This window comes from Melozone crissalis, unplaced genomic scaffold (genome assembly GCF_028551555.1).
Source record: "Melozone crissalis strain CALT ecotype California unplaced genomic scaffold, PUWL_Pcris_2 ptg000033l_1, whole genome shotgun sequence".
NCBI lineage: Eukaryota > Metazoa > Chordata > Aves > Passeriformes > Passerellidae > Melozone > Melozone crissalis.
In genome coordinates this window covers 4,582,904-4,608,810 of record NW_026535811.1, presented here as the reverse complement: position 1 = coordinate 4,608,810, position 25,907 = coordinate 4,582,904, and the positions used below count along the sequence as shown (strand labels likewise).

The following is a 25,907-nucleotide window of genomic DNA, read 5'->3' as shown; positions in this document are numbered from 1 at the left end:
CTCATACACTAACTCAGCCTTTGTCTGGTGCTGCTTCTTCTCTATTCTGCCAATTTGTTCTAGCTTAAAATGACCATAGAGAAGCTTTTTTGCAGCAGCTTTAGAGGCTGACTGAGGCTTGGAATTTTAGCTCTGTGACTCCATTGCTTCAGCCATGCCATTCCACACAAGGGTTCCAGAACACAACTGTCACATTCACATTTTCTGAAAAACCCCTTTGCCCAGGATTTCTCTCCTGGGAAGCTGAGAAGCCTCAGAGAAAAAGGAAAACAGTAATTATCTAATTGCTTCTCCTGTGTTTTGCTGTGTTGAATGTGTCTGGAGATTGTTTCACTGGTTTCATGTGAATTGTTTTGACTCAATGGCCAATCAGGGCCAAGCTGTGTCAGGACTCTGGAAGGAGTCATGAGTTTTCATTATTATCTTTTTAGCCTTCTGTAAATATCCTTTCAGTATTCTTTAGTTAAGCATAGTATTATTTTACATATTATAGTACAATAAAATAATAAATTAGCCTTCTAAGAGCACAGCCACCTACCCAGCGTTGGGTCGTACTCCCAGATGAACCGCTTGGTCAGGAACCGCACCACGAGAGCTGCAGGGACAAAGAGATTTCGGGTCAGAAGGACAAGACATCAACTCAACAGATTGTTTTAAAGCTTTCCCAGCAAAGTTTCCTATGTGAGTGGACAGGTAGCAGGTCCCCTGAGATGTCAGCAGGAGTCAGGGTTGCTTATTGGAGCACTCAAGAACTTTTCGCTGTTTGTGGCCCACTTCACACTTTTGGATAGCAGCAACAGAACAACTCAAAACAAACAAACCAAAAACTTTTTGCAACATTAAAGCCACTGCTTTGGATGCTTTAGATATCCTATAACCAGTGGGGAAAGTGTTGGTGGTTTTAGAAGCAGCTTTGACACTTCAAAATGAGGGGTTGATCAAAATAACTTTATTCTTGAAAACTTGCTTTTGGATGGTAAACCTTGTAAGGCAGAAATAACCGGCTAAATAGCTTCCTTCTCTGTTTTGGCATGCCTTCCTTGTAACAGTTTAATTTCCACATTTTGCTACTTGAAGAGAACAGATTAAATATTTCAAACCAATGGTCAACACATGCTACTTACTTGCAAAAATAGAAAAAAAGTTTAGATTCTGGAGCACTGGACAGGTAGTTCTCAGTTTCAGCTTATAGGATAAGATCCTGATACTTATATTCTTGTATTTAAGTTTTTCTATCTCTCCAAACCCTTTAAAAACAACTTATATAGATTTTGATTATTCTTGAATTTAGAACCAACAGTGCTTTGAATTTGTAGTGATGCAAATGAATCATTTACCCCTGCAAACCATCCAAAATCCTTTCTGCAAATCACTACACAGGCTAAGAGTGCAGCAATTACAGCTACAGGAAAACTTTTCCTTGTCATCACACCCATATGATTGTTCCCTCTTTTGGTTGCAGGTGGACAATAAAACCCAGCTCTGGTCCTTTTCAAAACTGAAGCCAGGAGAATGCCTTCCATCCCAGACTTCTATGCCCAACAGTGGGATAAAGCAAGAGTCTGCAGAATAAATCTAATGAATTAAGATTTCCTTAATCAGACAATCAGAATACTAGTTTTAAGAAGATTAACACCCATACTTGGAGGGGTAATAAGAAGCTGATCCTTAGGAAATGAGATCACCACACAAGAAGCAATTTGAAATTGGTGTTAAGTTTCTATTTTCCTTAGAAAATCCTAATTTTTTCCTAAAAAGTCCTTTGATTTTTTTTTTTTTTTTTTTTTTGCTTAGGCTTTGCTGAAATGTTGTCCTTGTTCCTCAGAGTAGATGTGGCAATTCTTAGTCAAAGTAACTTTTCAAGTCATGGTCCTTAACCTGAATTCCACAAGAAATCAAAAACAAGATGACCTCTTTACAACTGATTTCCCATCCATGGTAATGTTGCACCAGGAATTTTTTTAATGTAATTATTATCATAGCTGGAATAGTTCAAGCACCTTGTTGCTTTGAAAGTTTGGTCATGATTCTTCTCTAATTGCTAGTAATAGATTCTCTCTTACTAGCTTCTTTGTCAAGGACAGATTTAAAAAAATTAAACAGATTTAAAATTACTTAAAACAGATTTAAAAAAATCAAACAGATTTAAAAATTTATTTTAAAAAAATTAAAGATTTTAAAGATGTTTTCACAGCCATACTCTGAAGGAGAAGCAGTGATGAGCTATCTGGTTGGCAGAGCCTGAGCCTGTGCCTGGACCTGGAGAAGCTAATGAAGAAAGAGTAAAGGTAAAAGAACCTGTCCAACTGTTTTTATACTTGAACATGGTCCCTCTATTTATTATAACCTTGTACTTGTAAATGGAAATTGCTGCAGAGGAGAGTAGAAATGATGGAGGGGATTGGAAGTTTGTCAAGCATGACTAAGGTCACAGAGAGAGCTCTGAAGGGAAAGAGGAAAAAGAGCTGATTTTGGAGGTGCCCAAATATAAGAGATTAAAAGGTGACAAGCCATAAGAAGCAGAACTGGGCTGGAGGTGCTCAGATGAGCCTAGGAGGAGAAATGCAGGTTGCATAACAACCCCAGAGTACACAACCCAGTTATCACAAAGGATGAAATGGTGCAGGTGTGCAGCGCTGCAGAGGTGAAGAATCAGAGATCACAGGTGTAAGCTCTGCTGAGGAGGGGGAAGCTAGGCTGTATTTATCTCCAGCACATGCAGATACATAAATAATGACATGTTTAGGAGGCTGCAGAACTAAAGAAAGAGGGGTGGGAGGTGGCTGCCATGCACGGTCAGATGGCAATCAGCCTCTCTGCTGGCAGACCTCAGAGGGGAGCACAGAAAGCACAGTGAGCTGCTTGCTGGGCACTGCTGCCAATAAAGTATTTTTATAAGTATTTTCCTTTTTTCTGGGCCCAGTGAAGGGAAGAAAACACCCCGTTATCACAACCCCAGCTCCAGAACCATGTGCTCTGTGTCAGTTTTGGGGCACCTTGGGGCTGTGCAGGGCTGCTGCTCCTCCAAGCTGGCTCTGCTCAGCCTCTCTCCTTCTGACCCAGTCAAATTCCTTCAAAATGCTGCTGCTCTCTGTCATGGCAGTGGTCACAGCACATCCTATAAAGCTTTTCCCTTCCACACATTTTTATGAGGCTGAAGATTAGCAGCTAGCTGCATTTCACAGATGGGGAGCGTGAGAGGCTCTTGATCCAGAGCCTGCTCTGTTTATAAGTAATGCAGACCATGTTGGATGGGAAATATCACTTTTGCCTCATTAGGGGTGCTCAGCAGATGGGCATTGACATCCAGTGGGGTATTAAAGCAATGTATGGGGTTTTGCTGCCTGATTTGACTGAAAATAGAGAATGAGGGAAGAGCTGGGAAGTGCATCCAAGTGCTTGGGCTGTGAGTTGGAGTCCAACTTGCTGGCTGGTGCCTCCTGCCCCAGCAATGATCCCCTGGAGCAGGGGTATTGCTGGAGCCAGGCTGTTTGTGTTGAGCTCACTCACTGCCAGATTGCATCACTTTGCTGTAAAATAGATCTGCCAGCAGAAGAATCAGGAGTGAGGACATCAGCGATTCACTAGGCTTGGAGCTGGAGCAGTCAGATTGCTGCTGCTGGCTTAAATGATGCTTTGGGAAAAATAATAAAATCCTCCCCATGTCCTTAGGAATGGTGCACAAAAGATGAGTTGAGATGGGCAATACTTCCCTCTCACCTGAGCAAAGGTGTGTGTACTGTTTGACGAGTTAGTTTTACTCTAATGCTAATAATGAGCCAAAAAACAACCCAACAGACTAAAGAAAACCAATCCAAATGCTGGGTTTTGATTCAAAATAACACTGAGACCGAGACTGTCTGACACACATTATTTTCTGATTAAATTAAGTGACTAATTCTAATATTCATATTAAAATGGCCATTTCCAGTGTTCATCCTCAAATTTATTTTGAAGCAGCCCTGGCTCAGATTGATGGAGTAGTTAACAGGAGTGAATTTCATGGCTCTCCACCACTCCAGGCTCTTCCCTGAACACTTACAGCTTGTGAAACGCAAGAACTTGCAGGCTGGGAAGGAAAGAATCTCCCACAAGCTGCCTTGTGGGTTCCTGCTGTGCTGTTTGGAGACATGGCCATCACCAAGGGGAGCTGATGTAACGTCCCAGCAGAGGAAGAACAGACTCATGTCTCCTCCTGCCTTCCCTGACACCCTCACTTCCAACTCAGCTGTTTTATACAGGGCATAAATTAGGGTAGGACTTGGCACAGGACTTTCATTCACTCATGTTTAAAACTTCTGCCTTAGAAGTTATTCTTGGAGAAGAGTCATGACAATCTGTCAAATGCATTTGCAGGGCAGCTCCACTGAAGACAAAGAAGTTATACCAGGATTTAACATGGCATATAAACCAAGGTTATCAACCACATAATTAATCAGTTTCTTTCAAACTTGTGTGGCTGAGTCCCTTGCTCAGCTTTAAAAATCCCATTCCATATATTTTGGAACTTTTTTATTCTGTGTGTGTGATATTTTGCATCTCGCTTTAGATCTTTGTTTGGATTTAGTAACATATAAATGCTCTAGCTAAATTTACAATCTGTCTGAACACATATCTCTGTGGATTTGGTATCGTTCCAGCTAATACAAGCTGAGTATTTTGGGGAAGAAAGGAAGCAGGGTTTTATTTCAAAAACAACCCCCTTCCCAAAAAGTTACAGAGTTCAAAGTTATTCTAAGAAAAATAACAGTTTTCCACAGTGAAATAACTGTATGATGACTCTTTTATGCCATGAGAATTTTCAGCTATAAAAATGGTCTGAAAGTAGTCCCATTATTTAACTTATCAACAAGTCCATTCCTGGTGCCATGATGATGTGTCATCAGTAAACCACACTTGGCAGGAGACAGCAGAGTGGTTAAAACCAAAGGGTAGAATGATCAAAAGGCACTTTCAAAAATTAAGTATTTCACTGTTTCTTAAAAAATATTTTTTTTTTTAGAGTTCATCCCCCCATTCACCTTCTCAGAGACCCTTTAGGTATTGGAATTTCAGCGCCCCTGGAAGATGGCGTGAGTTCCTGCAGGATGGCAGTGCTCTGGATTCTGGTAGATGATGTTCTGCCTCCTAAACAGCTCTATGTCCACCTTCAGGAAATAATGGTTTATTTTAAAGGCAAAACCATGAGGATTTGATTTGCTTCTGGAAGTGCAGGTCGTCTGGGGGTGTCTGTGTGTGGGGGAAAGTGTGAACTTATAATGCAGAGTCCTTGTCTGATGCATCAGGGATGGATGTCAGCATGCACTCATTGCCTTGCTCTGCATCCGTGGGCCTGAGTTTGAGTCAGCTCTGATGGGATCTCTGCAATTCTGTGATGTGAGGGCTGGGTGAGACACCAACAGCAGCACCTCTCTGCCTCCTCCCTTGGTTTGCTCACCATGGCCCCCTCTGATGCTGGGACCTGCTGCAGCAAACTGGAATTTTCCTACAGTAAATCTAATGGAGCAAAGCAAGATCAGTGAGAAAAATAATGGAGAATTCAATGAAGCATAAAAATGTTTTGTTTTACACTGCCTTGCTGCTTCAAACTCTGCATGTTTTAGGCATTTTTAAGTCACTGTCTCGAGCAGTGAGTTGTTCAGAAAAATTCCTGTTTATGATAATTTTTTCTTTAACAGCACAGGGAGGACCTCCACTGACTGCCAATGTAAGTTCAAAAGTATGTATACTTTAATATCTAAAGATCAATTAAACATAAATACCAAATGTATATATTCTTATATATACCACATAGCAATTTATATGCAGCAGTGTGTGTGTATATGCAGGTGTATATATAGAGTGCTATAGCAAATACAGGCCAGGATTGAACAGCTGTGGGGTGAAATGTGCTGCCTTTGCCTTTCAGGAGGTTTCACTGTGTAATGCAAGCCTTTTTTCTTCAGTGGTGATGGAAAAGGCTTCAGTTCTGTGGATTCAAGCAGCAGGAGTGGCTCAAATGTCTTTTTGTTCTGGTGGAATATAAAAGGACTGGAATACCTGTCTCAAATATCTCAATTCCCACTTGATCATGGTTGAAACCACCAATCCACATTCAAGTATTTCAAAACCACTAATAAGCTTTCAAATGTACAATATTAAGTGCTGCAGATTGGATTTATCTTTACAGTGAATAATATTTTACATGCAGAATGTGATGCAGCAGAACTCCAAAGGCTGTTTCAGATAATAATTCAGCAGGTTGTCCAATTAGATATCAATAATTGACCTTCTTTTCACGAGTTGTTTGGAGAGAGTATCCTACTGTGGAAGAGCCGAAGAGCCCACTCCTGCTCAGCTCTGCTTTTTTGCAGTCTCCATCAGGTCATTCATGCTCCAGCCTGAGTAAATGTCAGTGTATTTCATGCCACTGTCACTTTTCAATTTCTGCTACAAGGTTTTGGGGAGCATTTCTTCTGTTAATGGCAATTTCCATCCATCTCAGATGTAACTGCATTTTGCGTCTGTGGGAAATATGTGACTTTAGGAACTTCTGAGTGGAAAGAGCCTGGGGAAAAATAACCTGTTTCAGGGAGTTCGTCTAAAATTCTGGAAGTCCATGGCACAGTGTATTTACATATTGATCTCAGCTGTCTTCATAGGAGACTGAGCATCTTTGTATGCTCCTACGGATAGTTCCTGACTTTTTTATTGATTAGTAGTCACTCATCCCATCCTCACTGAACAGGAGGCTTTTTGTTGTAGTGTTCTCCCCACTGCTTTCAGTGCTCAAGGTATTTTTTTACAAAGGTTGCTGCATATGGAACTCAAGCAGGAGGCTTAATTTACATTTCATTACTCCATTCCATAACATGTAATTTCAGATTAAGGTTGTTTATTTCACATGAGTGTTTATTGCACTCATGTGAAAGACAAGTTATCAGACTGGTGTGTTGAATGGTTTTGATCATTTTAGGGTAATATCCACACTTGTATAATTTCCCTCTCCTGACTTCATTGTGTAACTTGTTCTGTCACCCCATTTATGAAACCTAAACTTTCTGGTGTGTTATTCCTAACACACATGTGTTGGAACCCTGATTACTGAGAATTTCAGACTTTCTGTGCTGAAAAGCACTGGCCCCCAAGAGAGCACTGCATTTGACCTGAAGGTGTGGAGAAAACTTCCAAAATTGAATGATAAAACTAAGGTTATAAGTCTGTAGTTTGAATAGAAGTGTGTAATATCATATAGTAGAAAACTTAAAGTTTTAAAATATAGTAATATATATATAAAACAAGATAAAAATTTTAAAACAGAAGCTAATGCTTCTTCTCTACCTTCTTCTTCATAAATTTAAGTCGTATTATGTAATTACATAAAATTTCACATTATGTGTCACAAGTAGTTAGTTATTAATTTAAAAGTAAAAATAATTGAAGTTTAATTTCTTAATTAGACAATTGATCATTAAAAACTCTTATGAAGAGAAAAATACAACTCCATTTTTTAATTTGTTAAAGCACTGTAAAACTCACCCTTAAAAAAAACTGTAATAGAGAGTGGCCATAAACACATGGCTGGTGCTGAGGTAGGGGCTTTTGTTTTGATGCAATTTTTTTGCATTGGTGGTGATATTGCTTTTTTGTGGGTTTTTTTCTTCATTTGGTTTGCTTTGATTTTTTTTGGTTTTCTTTTGGGGTTTTTTGGGTTTTTTAAAAATTTTTTTTTGCTTTCGTTATTTTTTGTTTTGGGGTTGTTTATTTTTCTGGGAGAGTGGGTTTTTTTGTTGGTTTTTGGGGATTTTTTGTTTTTTTGTTGTTTTCTTTTGTTTTGTTTTGGGTTTTTTTGTTGTTTTGTTTTGGGTTTATTTGGGTTTTGGCTTTTTTATTTTTTGGTGGTTTTTTTTTTGTTTTTAGAGTTAGTTTTTTTTGGTGGGAGAATGGTTTTTTGTTGTTTTTCTGGGTTTTTTTCAGGGTCTCTTCCAGATTTTGGTCTGATCTCTGCTCTCTTCTCTCTCCCATGCTCAGAAGCCAAGAGATGAGTAGGAAGAACAGGAATAAAGGGGAGAGAGGTGAATTTATTCCCTTCTTAGTGCACACATCTGGGGAGGGCTGCAGGGACTGGGAGAGGGGGCACAGTCTCATGCATGAAGGAGATGAAGAAATTTTTCCAACAAAGTTTAAAGAGAGTTTTTTGTGAGACCTTGGCCAGGGAAGGGACTGGTGAGCAGAGCCCAGCTGTTCTGTGAGAGCATCCTGGCTGCCAGCAGCAACCTGGCCACAAATCCCAGCCCTGCCCAGGGGGAAACTGCTCCTCAGGAACTCCAGGAACCCATCTGCCTCTTCCTGGGGTTAGGACTTGATAGTTCTGAGGGCTGGAGTTCCAACATCTTCCCTTCTGCTGCTCTTTGTCATGACCAGAACATACCGCGTCAAACAAAAAGACATTTGTATGTTCTGGTCATGACAAAGTCACTCTGGAAAGGCACAACTTACTATTTGCAGCTTAGAGTAAGTCAAAATGCTTAAAAAAAGTACAGTTTTATCAGGCTCTGGTGAGTCAGTTTGAATGGGAGGGCAGTTGGCACGCTGAGTGAGCAAAGCCACTGGCATTAATGCTGGATCACTGCCTGTACTTGTAATCTTCACAACACAAAAAGTGCTCTTGTCAGAGTGCCTTGCTCTGCCAGTGTTTCACTGAGTGTGGAGCAGCACAAATGGTGATAGAAATGTCACAAAGAGATGCAGGGCTCTGTAGTTCATGTTGGTAGACAGCACTGGGTGTTTCTGTGTGGTCAGAGTCTGAGCAGAGTAGCTGTCACTCTCTTCTCCTCAGCCTGACTATAATAATTTTCTTGTCTTATTTTCAGTTATATCAGTATACTATATCAAATGAGACTGCAGCTTGCATCAAACTAAAAACAAGCTATTCCCTGCCTTTTTCTGTGGTAAACTTATTTTTTCTTTGCATGCACACCTTGGCTTTCTTGATTTGGCTCCATGGGGATCACAGACAACCTGGAAAAGCTTTGCATTGTGATTGCAACCCAGCTAGAGCAGGATATTCAGGAAGATTTTGAAATATCACTTGTCCTGTGCCATTTCCATCTTTCTTTGACAGTGGGGCTTAGGTGAAAACCAGAAGTTTGTACCAGCCCTATTGATTGATGACTGATGGTTGAATCAGTTGATGGATGCAGGCCTGGAACGTCTCAGGAAGATGAGGAATTAAAGCAACAAAATACATTGAAAACTGACACATGGATTTTTAATGATCCTCTTTTTTTTTATGAGTCTGATGGCATAAGCTTTGATAAATGTTGCATCTTTTTAACACAGTGCACAACAGAATATTTAGGGGGACCCATCTTTTTCAAAATCAGATATTATTCTCATATTTTAGTTATGCCCTTTTTTTTACCCTCCCTCATTTTCTCTGTATTGTAAAGACACCTGCTCCTGTTATTTGCTAGCCACCTGGAATCTTGAACTTTTGTTTGTACCGGGAATTTAATTTTTTTTAAAGAACAAACAGCTTTGCCTTTACACCTGGAGAATTAAGAGACACAGCAGGAGGAGCAGAGAAGCTCTTTAAGAGGTATTTCCACAGTAGGGTTTGCAATGCTGCAGGATGATAAAAGAGAATGATAGAAACACTGTGATCAACAGCTGAAGAGAAATGGAAGGCAGACACTGTGGACCACATCTTTATCACAGTAAAAATAGATGTAAAGTGTAAAAATGGTTAGCTGGAGACAAGAGCTCAGACTGAGCAAAGGTTTCCTTACATGCTGCTGATGATTTTTCCTGGAGGCAGAAAAGTGACCCCAGGGGAGATGGAATTGGTAGGTACCTAATGCTTTTCTGCATTTATCCATGCTGAATAATGAGTTGTACCCCAAAAGTCTGAGGTGCTATCTCAGAGTATCTCCCCAGCATCACTTTTCTTTGGTGGAGCAGCTTGGAGGAACGGGTGTGGGTGGAGAGCAGCTCTTCAAGAAGCACCAGTGAGCAAAGGCTGTTTGTGTCTGAGCCTGCCTGGTGACCTGCCAGGGCCCACATCCCTGCTCATCCCATAGAACCTCTGTCAGGGGGAGGATAATTAATCCCAGACCCTGGAAGCAGTGATTTCCTACAAGGCCATGTCATAACGGACAAAGATAAATACTGCTGAGTGCTCCAGCCAGGGCACTACAGAGGGCTGTGCTTGGTTCCCAGTGCTGGTGACAGCACAAAATGAATTTAAACTAATTCATTGTTTTGATAAACAACTATCATCTCCTATCTCTGGCTGCAACTATGGTTTTATGAGCACCCGTTTGGTGCCTGTAATAATGTAGGGGTTATTCTTAGCCTTCTGCTTGGAATCTGGACACACAATCCTGGGAACTGTTCAGAGTAAACTTTAAAATTATGTGTGTGTGTGACAGGGGGAGAAGCATGATCTAAATTTAAATGGTAAATTTCTGCTTTCATTCTCAATGCTTAAGGGCATTCAGCTAATAAACATTGCATGGCTTCAAACAAAATAAGAGCCACAGTAGTAGATAATGGGTGCTGTAAAACCTCTGACTTATCTCAAGTCTGAAACTTGGAGGATTAACATAACTTAGTTTATGATGTTCATCACAGCTGCCAGGAGACCTGGCCCTGCCTCCCCAGAGTGCAAGAGCTAAAGAGAGTGCTCAGCTGAGTAATTAGCTGTACTTAGTTAAAAGCCTGCATTAAGAGGAATCTTTTCTGCATTTATCCACGCTGAATAATGAGTTATACCCCAAAGTCTGAGGTGCTATCTGTGTGAGATTCTCTTGTCCATGGAAATTACACAGATAAGAACTATAACAAGTCATATATTCAGGGCTCTTTCAGTCATTATCTCATGCAGTGGTTTATCCACTTTGAAGTGACCTTAGTGATGGGATTTTCTTCATTCCTTTTACATGACACTGAAAACATCAAGTTCCTGTTTGTTCCAGGGGGACTTTAAAGATCTCAGGGCAGTTTCACAAGGGGATCTTTCTTTTCAAGGATCCTCCCCTCCATCATGAAGCTTGGTAGATGCACACCACCACAGTGCCAGGGGCTCAGAGATCATGCAGCTCTAAATTTGCAGTTATGATGATATCAGCTGTGGCATTCACATTATCTGAAAAAAAATTATTTGCCCAGGATTTTCTCCTGGGAAGCTGAGAAGCCTCAGAGAAAAGGAAAACAATTCTTATCTCAATTTGCTTCTCCTGTGTTTTGCTCATGTGGAATGTGTTTGGAGATTGTTTACCCATAGGTGATTGTTTCATTGGATTCTGGTGTGAGTTGTTTTGTCTCTTTGGCCAGCTGGGACTCTGGAAAGAGTCACCAGTTTTCATTCTTATCTTATTAGCATTCAGTAAGTATCTTTACTGTATTCCTTAGTATAGTATAGTATTCTTTAATATAATATAGTATCATAAAGTAATAAATTAGCCTTCTGAGAACATGGACTCAGATGCACCATTCCTGCCTTCTTGAGGGCACTCCCTACAAATACAATAATTAGCCTCTATTATTTTCTCAGGCCAGCGTGACAAACCTCTCAGGGCTAAGTTTTCCATCTAATGCTTTGTTTTAAGAACACTTCCTCAGTTTCACCCGGAGCTCTTTCCAGAGTGAGCAGAGAGCACATAAACAACTCCACTCTCTCTGACAGCAGCTGAACAGCACAGTATACATTTCCTTCTCCTGTTACTGCCCTGCAGAGTGCCGTGGAGTGGCTGCAGTAATCTGAGTTTGCTTAGCTGCTCACAATGACATCCTAGGAGAAGTGAAGAAACACAGCCCTGGGACTCCAAATTTAACAAGTTAAAAAACCTCCAGATGCTCACAATGAAAGCTGGTGCAGTGACTAGGGAACCTGTCCAAGAGGAGGTTTACATTCCTTTCTTCACTGTGCTTTACATTTTGCTTTGCCCAGAGTAATGGGCACTTTTCAGCACTGTTAGTGTGCCTGGCAGAATAGAGGTAGCCAGTATGATGCCCAGCAGTATTTAAATGGTGTTGGGCTGAAAGGATGCCCTTTCCCAGTGTAATCCCATCCATTGCTGCACTCCAAGTCTCTTGTCACTCCCCCAGTCTGTAGCTCTCCCAGCCCTATTGATTCGCTTGTGTGTGGGGATGGGCTCTATCTGGAATTAATTAAATTCTCCTGATTCAAAAGATAGGTGCTCTTTCCCCAAAACTGGTTTGTTGTGGGTTTTTGTTTGCTTGGTTCTTGTTTGTTTGTTTTCATTGCTTTTGTTGTTATTTGGTTTTTTGTTGCTGCACCTGGAGATTTCTCTTACACTAGAAATTTTTTTGCAGCTTGTCTTCCTTTTTCAGTCTCCAAGCAGCTGTTGAAAATGTTGGTCTTTGGTTTCCCTGGCCATTCCCTGGTTTCATCTGGGACTTGTGTGTAATGCTATTGCTGCTGGTATAAATGGATTATCACTGCAGATAGACGGGTGCTGACAAAGCAGAAGTGTTTTAGAAATAGAAATAGCACTTGGATGCTGAAACAATGCTTTCACAAATGTACCTTTGGAAGCTGTTTAAAGACTGCAATAATAGCCTATAACTCTTGGTTCTCTACTGCTTTTAAAAGAGGAAGCAAATTTAGATGGCATTTTTAACTTTCCTGATGCATCCTGGCACAGCCTCCCCAGGAGATAAAGATGAGCCTTGTGGTCTCACAAATGCCTCTGCTGAGGGTGGAGTGAGCTCTTGAGCTCCAGCTGAGCTCAGCCAAAGCTGAAAGCTTGGCTGACCCTTTTTACAGAAGCAAGGGTTGTTTTTTAAACTAGTCTTAAATCCCCTCTTTACTGTTTTGGTTTCATACAGAAGAAGAGATATGGTCTTTAAACTCTACTATAAGTAGTGTCCTGACCTGGAGGCTTTATCTTGAGATGGAAGAGCACCTGGGAGGGCTGAGGCACCTCCTGCCCATCCACCCAGATGTGATGGAACCCTAAGGGGGGACAGTAAAACCCAGAAATCCTGCTCCTGTGCCTTCCAGCAGCATTGCTGTGCTCTGCTCCTCTCTGTCTGCCCCACCAGCTGTCCTGGAGCACCAGCAATCAAAGCAGCAGCTCCTGCTCTCACCATTGCCATCCAGATCAGAGCTCAAGCAGGAATTTTGTTATTCCACCCCATTCTCTGAATTCCCTTCCCTCCCATTCTTCAGGGTTTAGCCCAAGAAAAGTGGCAAGAAGAGCTGAATAATTCACTGCTCCAAAGCAACGAGCATGGTCTGGCCAGAAAAGGGGCAAACAATGAACTCTCATTTTAACCAGATAAAGTTCAACATTTAAAGATATGTCAGGCAGAGCAGATAAGACCAGGACTGTGAATTTGGGAAAGCAGAGAAGCAGCAGGCCCAATGCAAGCTGCTCTCAGATAAATCACTGAGACAGAGAGCTTTGGCTGGAAAAAAAGAAAAACATTCCTGGAAATCAAGCTGACAATGAAAGGGAAGAAAATTCATGTGCGACTGAAATTATTCCTAGTGAAACACCATCAGGAGGTTATTCTGGATTGGGCTGTTGAATTGTTCAGCAGCTGGGAAGTGCCCTGCCATTGCCCAGTGCAGCTGGGTGTATTTCTGGGATGATTTTCCTGCTGAATTCTTCTTTCCTTTAATGCAGCCTGAGGCAGAACCTACTGGAGCCATCAAAGCTTTTCTTTGTGTAGGGTGAAGCTCCTGCCCCAGGGAGTTGTTTAGATGCAGTGGGAGAAGTGATCTTCTCCAATTGATATGGGCAGCACACCCAACCATACAGGAAAGGAGCTAACACTGAAATCCCAGAGTTGCAAGGAGCTCATGCCCACATTTAAGAATATATTCAGCTTTCAGTAATGTGAAGGGTGTTTGGGTTCCTTGAGAATGCAAAAGGGTCCTTTTGGCACACTGTAGGAAGGTTAGGGACAACTCAAGACTCTTGAGTTAATCTGGTTCTTTCACAAGCAATTGTTCAGAAAACTTTGCTTCTCTGATTAAGAGATGAAGGAAATGAGGGAAAAGAATCAGCAACCACCAGCTTTGACTTGCATTTGGCCTGCACAGTAAATCATTTACCAGCCTAAATAAAAGCCAAATTCACGTCTGCCCTATTTGACACAAGCAAAAAGTAGTTAGTTTAAAATCTGAACTTTTTCATTTGTTAACAGAAAAGGCCTGTGAGGAACCAAGAGGCAATTTACTGTGAGCAGGAGAGAAAAAGAAGCAAGAAATGTCAGCAGAGCCCCAGTGGAAGGACAGCAAACACTGACATGGACAAATGCAGCCAGTGCACAACTCCAGCCATCTCACACACCAGAAAAAGCAAAACACTCCAACAGAATGGCAAAGATCACCTTTCTGCAGGATTTCTATTTGCTGTTTGAGTCCATATCTAAGGTAAATGGGACAGGGAGAGAGAGAGAAGTGACCATTTAGCACTGGCCAGACGCTCCTGACCCATGGCAAAGAAACAGAGGGTCAGACTTGAGCAGCTCACTCCTCTGATCTCAGGGGCTCCATGGCATGCAAGGCAGGCAGAAATTCCTGAAAGCAGAGCAGGGAGTCCCACACAGATGGTGAGGGCAATCCCTTCACACACTGCCCTTTCTTCCATTCTGCAAGTATTTTATTGCATTAAGTTTGATAAGGTGAATTAGGACAGAGGCCTTCAGACCAGAGCATTGGCAGTGATGGATCCCCATTTCTTTGGACACCTTCCCTTCCTTTTGCCAGCTTTATGAGAAACTACAGCCAACAAACCCCCAGAAAGGGCTGTGACACATAACTGGGCCCAGGGCCGTGACACATAACTGGGCCCAGGGCTGTCACACATAACTGGACCAAGCCCAGGGGTTCTGTCATGTCTTGCACTGTCTCTCTGCTTTGCCCTCAGTCTCAGCAGCCTGCTGAGCAGACCTGCTGCTGTTTAATTAGAGAGTCTGGGTGCCCCTCCTGTCCTCCTGTAATGACATTAGTCAGGAGGGAACTGTCTGGCTCCTCTCCTGGACCAGCTGAGCTGCTGGCCTAGAGCTGCCCAGATTGCTTAATTGCACTGCTGACTTTTAAAGGTCAGCTCTTACAGAATCTAATAACACTCAGGAGGTTTCCAGCATGAGGTGGATTGCAAAGAAGAGCCTGGATTCCTCTCAGGAGGTGTGGGACAAAGCAAGCACCCTGCAGCAGAGCCACCAGGGCCATGGCAAGGTGCTGAAGGGCACCTCAGGAGGGAGGACAGAATAGGGGAGATGTGTGTCTGAGAGGAAGTGGGGAAAACAAATTACTCAGCTGCTTTATCCTTTTATAAGGAACCTCATCATGTCCTAGAAAATCTCCATGCTTGGAGTATCCCAATAGGAAAGCTGAATGGTTGCTGGATAATTGAATAATAATTGGATAAATTAATAATTTCTGTGGGTTAGAAAAACTCAGGAACCTGAAAACTGGCTAGGGAACAATGCAAATATTTCAGTAAAGGATGGATGTGCTCAGTTTAATGCATGTAACTGTCCCAAGAAAGCAGATCTGCTGCTGGGGATACCTGACTACAATCTACAGTTTAGATGGTTTATTAATCAAAGATAGTAAACTCTATATTTGAAAAGCAGATTCGCTTCTGTTTTACATTCCTTCACAGGAGTGAGGCCAGCAATGGCACTGTAAGACACTGTCTCTTGGTAATTGTTAATAATAGTAATAATAATGGTAGCAGTAATAATAATAGTAATAGTAGTAGTAGTAGCAGTAGTAGTAGTAGTAATAATAATAATAATATAAAATATTATATAGAATATGATATATTATTTTTATTTATATATATATATATATATATATAAAATAATTTAGTAGTAGTAGTAGTATTGAAGCTGAGGGCAATCATTGCCTTTTTCCCCCCCTGAGTGCCCTGGCAGCAGGAAAGGAGATCCTCACCTGGGACACTCCTTCTTTCCTCAAACAGATCCTTTCCCCTCATTGCAAGCACCTGAAGGAAACAGCTGCAAAAATCCCTAAAATCCTCCAGCCCCTCAGTGCTCCCAGTTCAGCCTGCCTTGAGCCAGGTGGGCTCCATGGAAGAGCCACAGAAAAGGGGAAGTTTTGGGAGACATCAAAGAGGAGCTTTGGCTCTGCTGCTTCCAGAGTAGTCAATATATTTAATTGCAGCTGGGGCTTCCACTTCTCTTCTTGGCAGACAGTCTTGTTTAAAACCTTTTATTATCAATTCACAAGTGAGTTTATACAAGATGAGTAGATATTTTTTTGTGTGTCTTTCTCTGGTTGACAGTTTTCTAACATTGTTTAGTGAGGAAATGTTTGAACAATTGCTTTTACTTGATTTTCTTCATCCTTTTTCATCCCTTCTTACTGAATTTTTGTGGGGCTTTTTCCTTTGAATTTTGGCCTGCTTTTGCATGTGCTTATTTTAAACTGATTTGCATGCAGATGATCAACTGGAAATGCAGTTTGGGTAAGATGTTTACAAACTGATATTAAATCACTCTGCTTGTTTGCACAAAACAGTAATTGAATAAACACTGGTTATTAGTTTACTTGCATATTTGCTCTGCATTCTTTCACTTGGTTTCCACAAACAACACAGGGATGTTTGTTCCATAGCTAATAGCATTTAGAATAGTCTAAAGTAAGTAAATAAATAAATAAAATTCTTGCTGTGTTCCCTTTATAAAAAGAGGGTTGAGTAAGACTTAAAGAGTAGCTTTAGTTTTTCTTGGTATTGCTGTTTTTCTGATAATTGTCATCCTTTATTATTTTTTGTTACATATTTACATTTACATATTTTCACTAAGCCCATCTTTTTTTTCTTGTTTATGATCCTCTTTCTTCCTTTTTTTCTTGTTTATTATCCTCTTTCTTCCACTATATCCATTTTGCCTACCGCAAGTCATGAGATTAATGAAAGAAAGCCCTGCATAAATGCATTTATATTTTAAGTACCGCAACAACATTTATGCTTCATATTTTTGTTGCATTCTTTCTATATCAATGCAAACTTCCATTCAAAAAAAAAAAAAGCCAATTGCATACTGTTGTGTTTTACAATCATAAAATGTTACAGCTTTTTGATTTGATTTTCTGAGTTTCTTACCTAGGGTCTGTGTTGCTTTCCTTCTTCTGTAACCTTGGTTTTATATAAGCTGAATTTTGGGTTCCTAAACCCTGCAAGACCTCCCAAAATATTTTGCCAGTTTATTGCTGATAAGCAATTGATCTTTCCTGCTTTCCGGTTAATTGCATGCAGCTTTCATCCATGTGATGTTTTCAGCTATACAAGCAAGTTGATAATAAGTATTTGGTATGAGCTCTTAGATAATTTTGTTTGCACCCACAGTTCTCCAAGATGGTTTATTAACTAGAATATTTTGCCATTTTATGATAAACAGGGGTTATGTGGATGTGACATGATTTTCTGAAAGCCATCCTGCAGAGGTGACATAAAAAGAAATCCCCAGTTCTGGACTCCATCAGGTAATGCTACTTTGTGACATTTTACTGCATGGGCTAAATTTTTTTAGTAAAGTTACGATTTTTTAGTAAAGTTTAGTAAACTTTACTGTATTTTTTAGTAAAGTTAAGATTTTATTGCCTGCATTTTTTGTTTCATAAAAAGTGAAGTATATTGCATTCACTAATTATAGTTCTATGAGGAAAAAGAGCATTCAGAGTTTTTTGAAAGCCATTCTGGTTTCATTCAAACTAATCTATCTGTTTCTATTACTTGGGGCTTCTCTGTGGCTGAAATTGCTCAGCACTCCTTTTGAAGTTGGAAAGTTCTCCTTGCTTACTTTTTCCTTAATTCTTCCACATCCTTCTGTTCTGGCTGGCCTTGAGTGAGACCAGGAGAAAAACACTGAACTTTCCTGACAGCAGGTTCTCTTAGGAGTCTGGCATTCCCTGGGCAAGCAGGGATGAGCTGCAGCAAAGCCCCCAGATGTTTCTGCACATCTGGCAGCCCCAAGCTCTGCTGGCACCTTGGAGCAGTGCTGGGTAAAGCACAAGGTGCAGGCTCAGGAGGAGCAGCTGCACTGTGCAAATCTGCAATCTGACAGGCAGGAGTTCAAAGCAGGAATTGATTGGATTAAATGCTCTTTCAATTTGCCATCAGATCACTCTTTGTCAGCAACAGCATTCACTTAAAGCAACAAGCAGTGCAAGGTACATGGTAGCCTGGGCATGCCAAAAGCTCAGGGGGCAGGTGGGGCAAAAATATTGGCTCAAAATAGTTTGCCTGCAGTGATGCTTCTAGATGCTGCAAGAATCTTTTTCTATAGTTGTACCTTACCTTAAAATCTACTTATGTATTTCTGATATGTTTGGCTATGTATATATATATTTTTAGCAAAATTGGAGTGCATGGTTCATACCAGTACATATGGATAACACAGGAAAAGGGACCACATACAATTAAATGGTCACCAAATCCCAAACTGACTCCTGGCTCTTTAAGCTGTGAGTTGTAAAGGGCAATGCTCCTGGATGCCAGAGAAAATCCACATTTAATGGGATTGCTCTCAGAGATGAGTCCCAGAACCTGAGAGCACTCTGGGTGCCTTTCTGCGCTCTCCAGTTGTCTACAAAGAGGTTACAAGGAGGGAGTGGCCACTCTGGCTGCTTCATGCCTGGGTTTTGAAAGGCATGGGAGGAGCAGGTGAAGATCCCACTGGCTCTGAGCAGAGGGGAAAATGGTCAGTGAACCCTGGCTGGCATGAGCCACATACTACTGGTTATTAATCCTTTCAGAGAGTGAGGTTCTCAGACTGTAACATTAGATAAACATGAAGAAGTGACTAGATTTCACAATTACATGTTCTCTTATTTCCCATTCATAATGAATATTTATCCTGCATACTAGAGTCTGGTGTGAACTCTAATTTTCTGTAGTGCCCCACTCTGATTTTTTTAAATCTCAATTCTGAGCTCATGAGGAATTAGGATGAGAGTGAATTACTGTCCAGTACAATTTTATTATAGTAGTTTTTATGTTAGACCCTAAATCTGTCTAATGTACCCATTGGACAACATTTACCCTGGAACCAAAACTCTGTGGCATAAGTGCCTATTTCCCTTCCAGTACAGGAAGGTTTGAGGAGGATGAACTCTTTACTCATCTTGCTTATGCTGCTTCTCCTGCTTTGGGCTTCAGCTCTCATTAAATTTTATTTTATACTAGTTAGAAAGTGAAGCTTGAGGAGTTGCTGCACTGCAGGAAACTCATGACAGGGAGAAGCTGCTGTGCTGCTAACTCGGGGGAGTGGAAGACTGGCAGCTCCTGTAATAGACAACTGTGTTTTCCTGAGCAGCAAGAGCTTGAAGGTTTGCTGGGAAGTCACACTTATTGTACCCTCTGGATGTCACCAGGGTTTGCACACAACTGATCAAGTCTTTCTGGCTGAGAGCTTTTGCTTCTGAATATTGATTATTGATCCTAGGATGTGAACAGGGCAAGGAAAGAGCAAACCCTGTAAGGAGAGACATTCCTGTCAGAGCTGTGAGGCTGTTCTAGAAAATCAGTGAAACCCATGAAGCTTGACATTTTAATTGCAAGAACTAAATTTGGTAATGAAGAATGCTGTGATTAAAGGTTTGAAATGTGCCGTGCATCCTCAGACCTGTACTAGAGTGAGAGCACTCTCAAAGTGCAAGGTTTGAAGTGGATGCTAGCAAAAAGGGGGCTGAAGAAACAAATGAGCTTGTCAAAACCAAATTAAAATGCTTTTTCTCCTCCAGACTGTCCCCTGAAGAGCTATTGTGTTAGAATTTGGTTTCCAAAGCTACCATTAATTTGTGAACTAGCAGGATTTTCATGCTGTAGTTGTCAATGTGCCTGTAATGCTGGAGTCTCTAGTGGTACTTCTGTAGTGGTATCTCAAGGCTGTATTCGACTTTCATCACAGTGGTGAATAGTTTAGGTGGAAACTAAATGAGTGCAAAGAAGCACTGATGTGTTCTTGACCTCTTTCTAGCTCTGCTAGGGCTAATAACACTGAATTTGATTTGCTAAGAAAAAAATCTCCAGGATAGTGCAGCCATCTACCTGAAAGATTCCTGGTATTTTTTCCCATTTAAAATAATTCTTCTCTGCCAGGAGAGAACACGTAACACCCAGGTAACCTTGAGCACAGATAAACAGCCAAATGTTCTTTCAGTGCAAAATCTCCTTTGGTTTTATGTCCCCCTTAGAACACAGTTGCTGTAAAAGTGTATGTGGGAAACTGTGCTAAAAGTGCCCCTTTGAATGTACTAATTAGAATCTGTCAAGCACATTTTGGCTGGAAACAGTTCATGACAAAATGAACGTAATTTTTGGCCTTAAAAGGATACAGAAACATGAACAACAACAAAGCTCATTTAAAACTTGTTATATACTTTTGCTATGAAAGTCAGACAGCAAAATTCCCATCAGGGACCACTCTTGGTGTACTGACTACACTGTCCACCTTGGAACTGTGAATTCTACAGAACTGCAAAGCTTTTAATTCTGGTTTCAGGCTGGGGTTGTTTCAGGTTTGAGTGTTTACTGCCCAGAGAGCTGTGTTTGTCAGCCACACATGAACGTGGCCTATCAGCAATGCCTGATATTTATGGTCCCCCACTGCTGTAGGATGGATGAGTCACATATTTACTTGCAGGATTAGGCACCAGGGACCTGCAGCACAGCAAACCACCACGCCTGCAGGTTCTGAAGCCTTTGGGGGCTGTAAAGCACCACAATAATGATGCTGTTCTTCCTGAGCAATGTCAAAAATGCCTTTGCTATTCAAATACGGCTCCCAATGGTATCTGGGAGAATATCTGAGGAAGATAAAGGGAACCAAGGGCAGGAATTGACAGGCAAGTAGGCTGACTGGTTGTCACAGCCCAACACTTCAGGATATCAAGTTGTTTTCTAGACCTTGAGGTGGACTCACTCTCCCCACAGAGAACTTCAAAATTTTCCTGGTTTCCTGGTGTGGGAGAAGGTCTAAAAGTTCAAGAAGACAGGAAAATAGAAGGGCACAGACATGCCCTGTACCCACTGTTTAGGTCAATTGCAGGGAGGAAATTATTTTCTGCCAGGCAAATTTCTGCCTTGATTCAGAGATTTTGGTTAAATTTTGATTGAGAGAACTGAGCTGTTGGCTCAGACCTTTGGAATCCAGAGCCCTTTGCCTCCTGGGCTGTGCTTGCTGCTTGTCTGAGCTGCATGAGGGGCAGTGGGGAGGTTTGGGTCAGGTACCAAGTGGTGCTGGAAATTCCCTGTAGTGCCTTACATGGCTCCAGCAGCCACTCAGAAAAGCTCTGACAGGTCCTGTCCCACAGCAAACAGACTCCTGCAGCTGTCCCAGGTGGCACCAGGTGACTGTTCAAACAAATTCACAGAGCTCTGTGCACTCCTCACTCCCATGTAAATGTGAACGTGCTGCATGTTAGACTTGGGTTTTGAAACAGAACCCTAGTCTTAGTCTCCCTCAATATCTCCTCCAAAGAGAATTTTTATGGGACTTAGCACCTAAATTTCCATCCCACAGCCTTGGAGTAACGATGGCCCTGTAATAATAATAATGCTCGGCTGGTCCTATGAGGATGATGATGCAATCTCAAAATATTGAGATTTCTACTTTTTTCCTGCTTCGTGCAGATGAGTACGAGTTGTTCCCTACTAATACCTTTGATTTGCATCTCTAAGGATTTTCCTCCTAAAAATGCAAATGGCAAGTGAGTCAGAGCCCACTTAGGAGAATACCCACCTGTGGCAGTGGTACAAATTCATAATCCTGCTGGATGATCCATAACTAAACCATTTCTATGGATATTGCTACAGGAAGGTTCACAAACCACCACAACAAGGTTATAACATCAGCTTGGGATGACCTTTGAAAGGCCAAAACCCACAGTTTATCTCATCTTAAATTGCTCCCACAGGCAAAAACATTTGTTTTGCCTTTTAAACAACCAGTGGGAAAGCAATGATGTTGTGAAAAATGGAGATGTGCTGTTTGGTCAAAGGCAGTTGTTTTCTGTGTCTGGGAGAGGAGTGACATTTAGACTCAGAACAAGATTACTCTGTCCCAGAATTATCTGAGGATTAAGAAGGGAGAAGGTAAAAGTTTATTAAATAAGTATTTTACAAGCAGTGGATGGGGAAATTAGATGCCATTGCCCTCTGCTTTGGCAATATACCATTTTCCCCCCAAAGAAAGCATAAAAAGCCAAACTAAAAATAGCCTCTGTCTAACAGGAAATATAGGAATTGCTAAATCCTGCTCTGCACATACAACTTCCCCCTTCTCAGTGCCCAGTTACAATCCTGCTTTGTGCAAAAAAAATGAATCAAGTGACTGGAAAGACCCTGATGAAAATAACACACATGCTCTTACACTGGAGAGATCAAACAGAAACCCTGGCTGCAAGAGATCAATATCAGCGTTTGTGACACTACATAAACCATGGCACAGAAAGGCAAATCCTCCCCCTCCAAGCAGACACTGACATAAAGCAGAGCAGGTCAGGCAGGGAACAGGAAAAACTGTACAAATGCTGTGGGGTTATCCCTGCCATGAGTGGATTCTGGTACTGCCCATTCATACTTGCTCAGTACCATCACTTGGGGGAAGAAGGGGCAAAGTTTCATGGTGTAAAATCTTCAGTGTTTTGCAACTGATTTCCAATTTATTTCATTTTGGATTGTGCACTGTGTAAGAATTGGAGACCTTCACCTCTGGTGCTGTCCAAATCAAGGAGTCAGACAGTTTTTGTGATCCCTAAAGTAGCACTTTAGAGTGTTCTGAATTATACTACAGCTCTTTGTCTTGGAAAAACTGACTTAAAAGTTTGCACTAATTCAGGACACGTTCCTTGTTTGTGTTTGGAACAAGAACAAAAAAAAATTTCTGCATTGTGAGAAAAACCTGCCCACCGTGGACAAGTAAAACACTGCGATTTATTTCCACAATTCTCATAAATTTTCCCTCTCACCCTGTAGTGTAAGCTTGCCTTCACTGCCTAAGGTAGGAGTGACTGAGGAAGGCAAGTATTCAGTCATTTCATGCTTGATGCTGTAAGATTGCATCTCTTTTGATTTAATTTTCTTTGGAGCTCTTTTTTCTAAGGATGCTACTGTGCTCTGGGTTGGGAAAAACTTCATGCTTTCAGTCTCTACAGGCTCACCCTGCTAAGTGTGTGCTGCTTCAAAATGCAGTCTGTAATTCCCTGAGTGAGTAATTCCCTACTTTTTAGAGCACTGCTGCTGCTGCTGTATTCAGGCCTGTGTTTTGCACACACCACACTCTTTGGTCTGAGGCACATTTCAATGCGCAGGTTCCCTCTCATCTTGGATCTTTAGTCCTCGCCTTCCCAGCGTGTACTCAGGCTTAGAGGCTGAAAGGAGAGGCTCTTTTTAACCCGGGCTCCCAAACACAGACCTTAAATTGCAGGAAGACAGACCTTGGAAAACTTTAGGAAACTGTTTGGTAGGTACAGTTAACAGGATTTCAAAATGATGCTCCAAAAAAGTGAAATACTTCATTTGTATCCCTTGCAGTCACTCGTGACCTTTTTATTAATGAATGACGTTTTTGCAAGCAGTCCATCAGTGACACTTGCCCTCCTTTCAGAAATATGTTGTGATCCTTATCATGGAGCTGCTGTTTGTGATAGCAGAATGGCCGAGAGCAAATATCCAGCTTGTGTGATTTGGCATAACTCCATGGAAATCACTGAGGCTATGAATGCTCCTCCAGGGACAGGATCAAACTCAGAGTATTTGTGTATCTGTTTGTGTAGGAACATGCTTTCATTTTTGAATACTTCAAACTCAGAATCGTGATTCAAAAAGTATTTTGACTTCTCCCGTCTCCCCAAGAGCTTGCCATGTGGTTGGAAAAGAGCTCCTGATCAATTTCACTCTCAGAGATTATTTTATTTATAAGCCATGAAGTACCAAAAATAGCTGTGTAGGTAGAGGAGAACGGCCCTTTCATCCAGGCCTTGCATTTGATAGTTGTGATTTCATGATCTGTGGCCAAAACCAGGCCATGGGCAGATCAAATTTCTCATGCTGTTAGTGCAGTTATATTACCTCAGGGAAGCAATTATTGCCTCAGAGTTTGTTATAACACAGTGAACACAAACAGTTAAAATCACTGTGTGCAGCAAGCAGCATCTTCTGACTCTCACAAACCAGCAAGGGACCTTTCCCTGCCTGAAGGTGCTGGCACAGATGCGTTCCCAAGGAGCTGGGGTGGCAGGGACAGCAGAGCCAGGGCCACCAGCCCAAATTCACAGCAGGCTGAAGCACCAGCGCAGTGGTGGACTGACATATTTTATGAAAAATCCTTTTGCAAGGATTTTTTCTCCTGAGAAGCTGAGAGGCCTCAGAAATGAAATGCAAACAATGATTACCTGCTGCTGTGGAATGCAACAGGTGCATCTGTGATTGGTCTCATGTGGTTGTTTCTAATTAATGGCGAATCACAGTCCAGCTGTCTCGGACTCTCTGGTCAGTCACAAGATTTTATTATCATTCCTTGCTAGCCTTCTGATGAAATCCTCCTTCTATTCTTTTAGTGTAGTTTTAGTATATCATCTTCTTTTAATACAATATATATCATAAAATAATAAATCAGCCTTCTGAAAGATGGAGTCAGGATTCTCATCTCCTCCTGGGGTCCCTGCGAACACCACCACATACCACCGGTGGTATGCTTTTCAAGAAAGAAGAAAGAAAGAAAGAAAGAAGCTTTTCAAGAAAACTGAGGTTTCAGGCTGGAAAATAATGGCTTTCTGCTGGGCTGGGGCAGAGAGGCAGCTCTGCTGGTGTGATCTCAGTGACAGTCCCACTGCTCTGTCTGGCTGCTCCTACTGGAGATGCATTTGCCTGAATTTGCCTGCATTGATCTCACTGGAGGGAATGTGAGACTGCTCAAATCAACACAAACCCCAGCGAGACCCGGTCAGGATGTGCTGCAGGCAGCCACAAGCTGCAATGACTCTCCAGTGTCCTGGCTTGTCTCCAGATGCATCTGGATGGGAAAATGCTTTTGACCAGCAGCCATGTGGGATAGATCCGAACCAATGATGAAAACTGGAATAATCTTGTTACTGCTTTCCCACATAGCGTTTCTTAGCTCCTAGCGTGAAATTTCCAGTTCACTTTTAGCTAAAAGCTAGTCATTCCCACTCGAAATGCTGAGCCCAGGGAGTTACAAATGCACTTAGTAGCTTCTCTTTATGTGCATCTCCTTGATTTCCCAGCCAGCAGCAAAATACTCCAAAGATGAATTTCACTCTGTTCTTTGCAGACAAAATACATAAGCAACTCCCAAGGGCATAATGAGATAGATGGAGGAGATGGATTTTTATGAAAAATTATTTTCTATATTTTCAGGTTTCATGAAGCTGCTTTATCTTTAGGTTCCCTTAGTTTTACAATAGCATACCCCAGCTTTGATAATGTATTTTTCCCTCCATACTTGTTCTTCCCTAAAAGTACTTTTTTCTCTTTTTTCCATTTTTTTTTCTAGTGCACCTCTTTTTTACCTACAATCCTACAAGCATGAAGATATGTTTCACTTTTATTCTGCTTTGTTACCAAACATTTATTATACAGAATGAGGATGGAATCTGGCTTATCTGGCTTACGGTGTTTGCTGGCATTCAGCAAACTTCCCTCACAATTTTTAATTCATTTCAGCCAAGTCTGAATTTACCTACAGTCATGAAGATATGTTTCACTTTTGTTCTGCTTTGTTACCAAACATCTATTATACAGAATGAGGATGGAATCTGGCTTATGGTGTTTGCTACCATTCAGCAAATTTTCCCTCACAATTTTTAATTCATTTCAGCCACTGTTCTGCTCTATTTTGTGTCAGATTATGAAACCATTTGTTTCATGACAAAGGAGGAATGTTTTCCATATAGA

General features: G+C 41.4%; 1 protein-coding gene across 1 annotated transcript in view; it reads right to left on the bottom strand.

Annotated features, from left to right (window-relative positions):
* The window catches only part of RERG (RAS like estrogen regulated growth inhibitor), a 92,121-nt gene that overhangs the window by 17,134 nt on the left and 49,080 nt on the right, over window positions 1-25,907 (bottom strand). Inside the window, exon 3 of the mRNA XM_054281992.1 lies at window positions 539-595. Coding sequence (XP_054137967.1) covers window positions 539-595 — 57 coding nt within the window. The remainder of the gene's footprint in view (window positions 1-538; window positions 596-25,907) is intronic.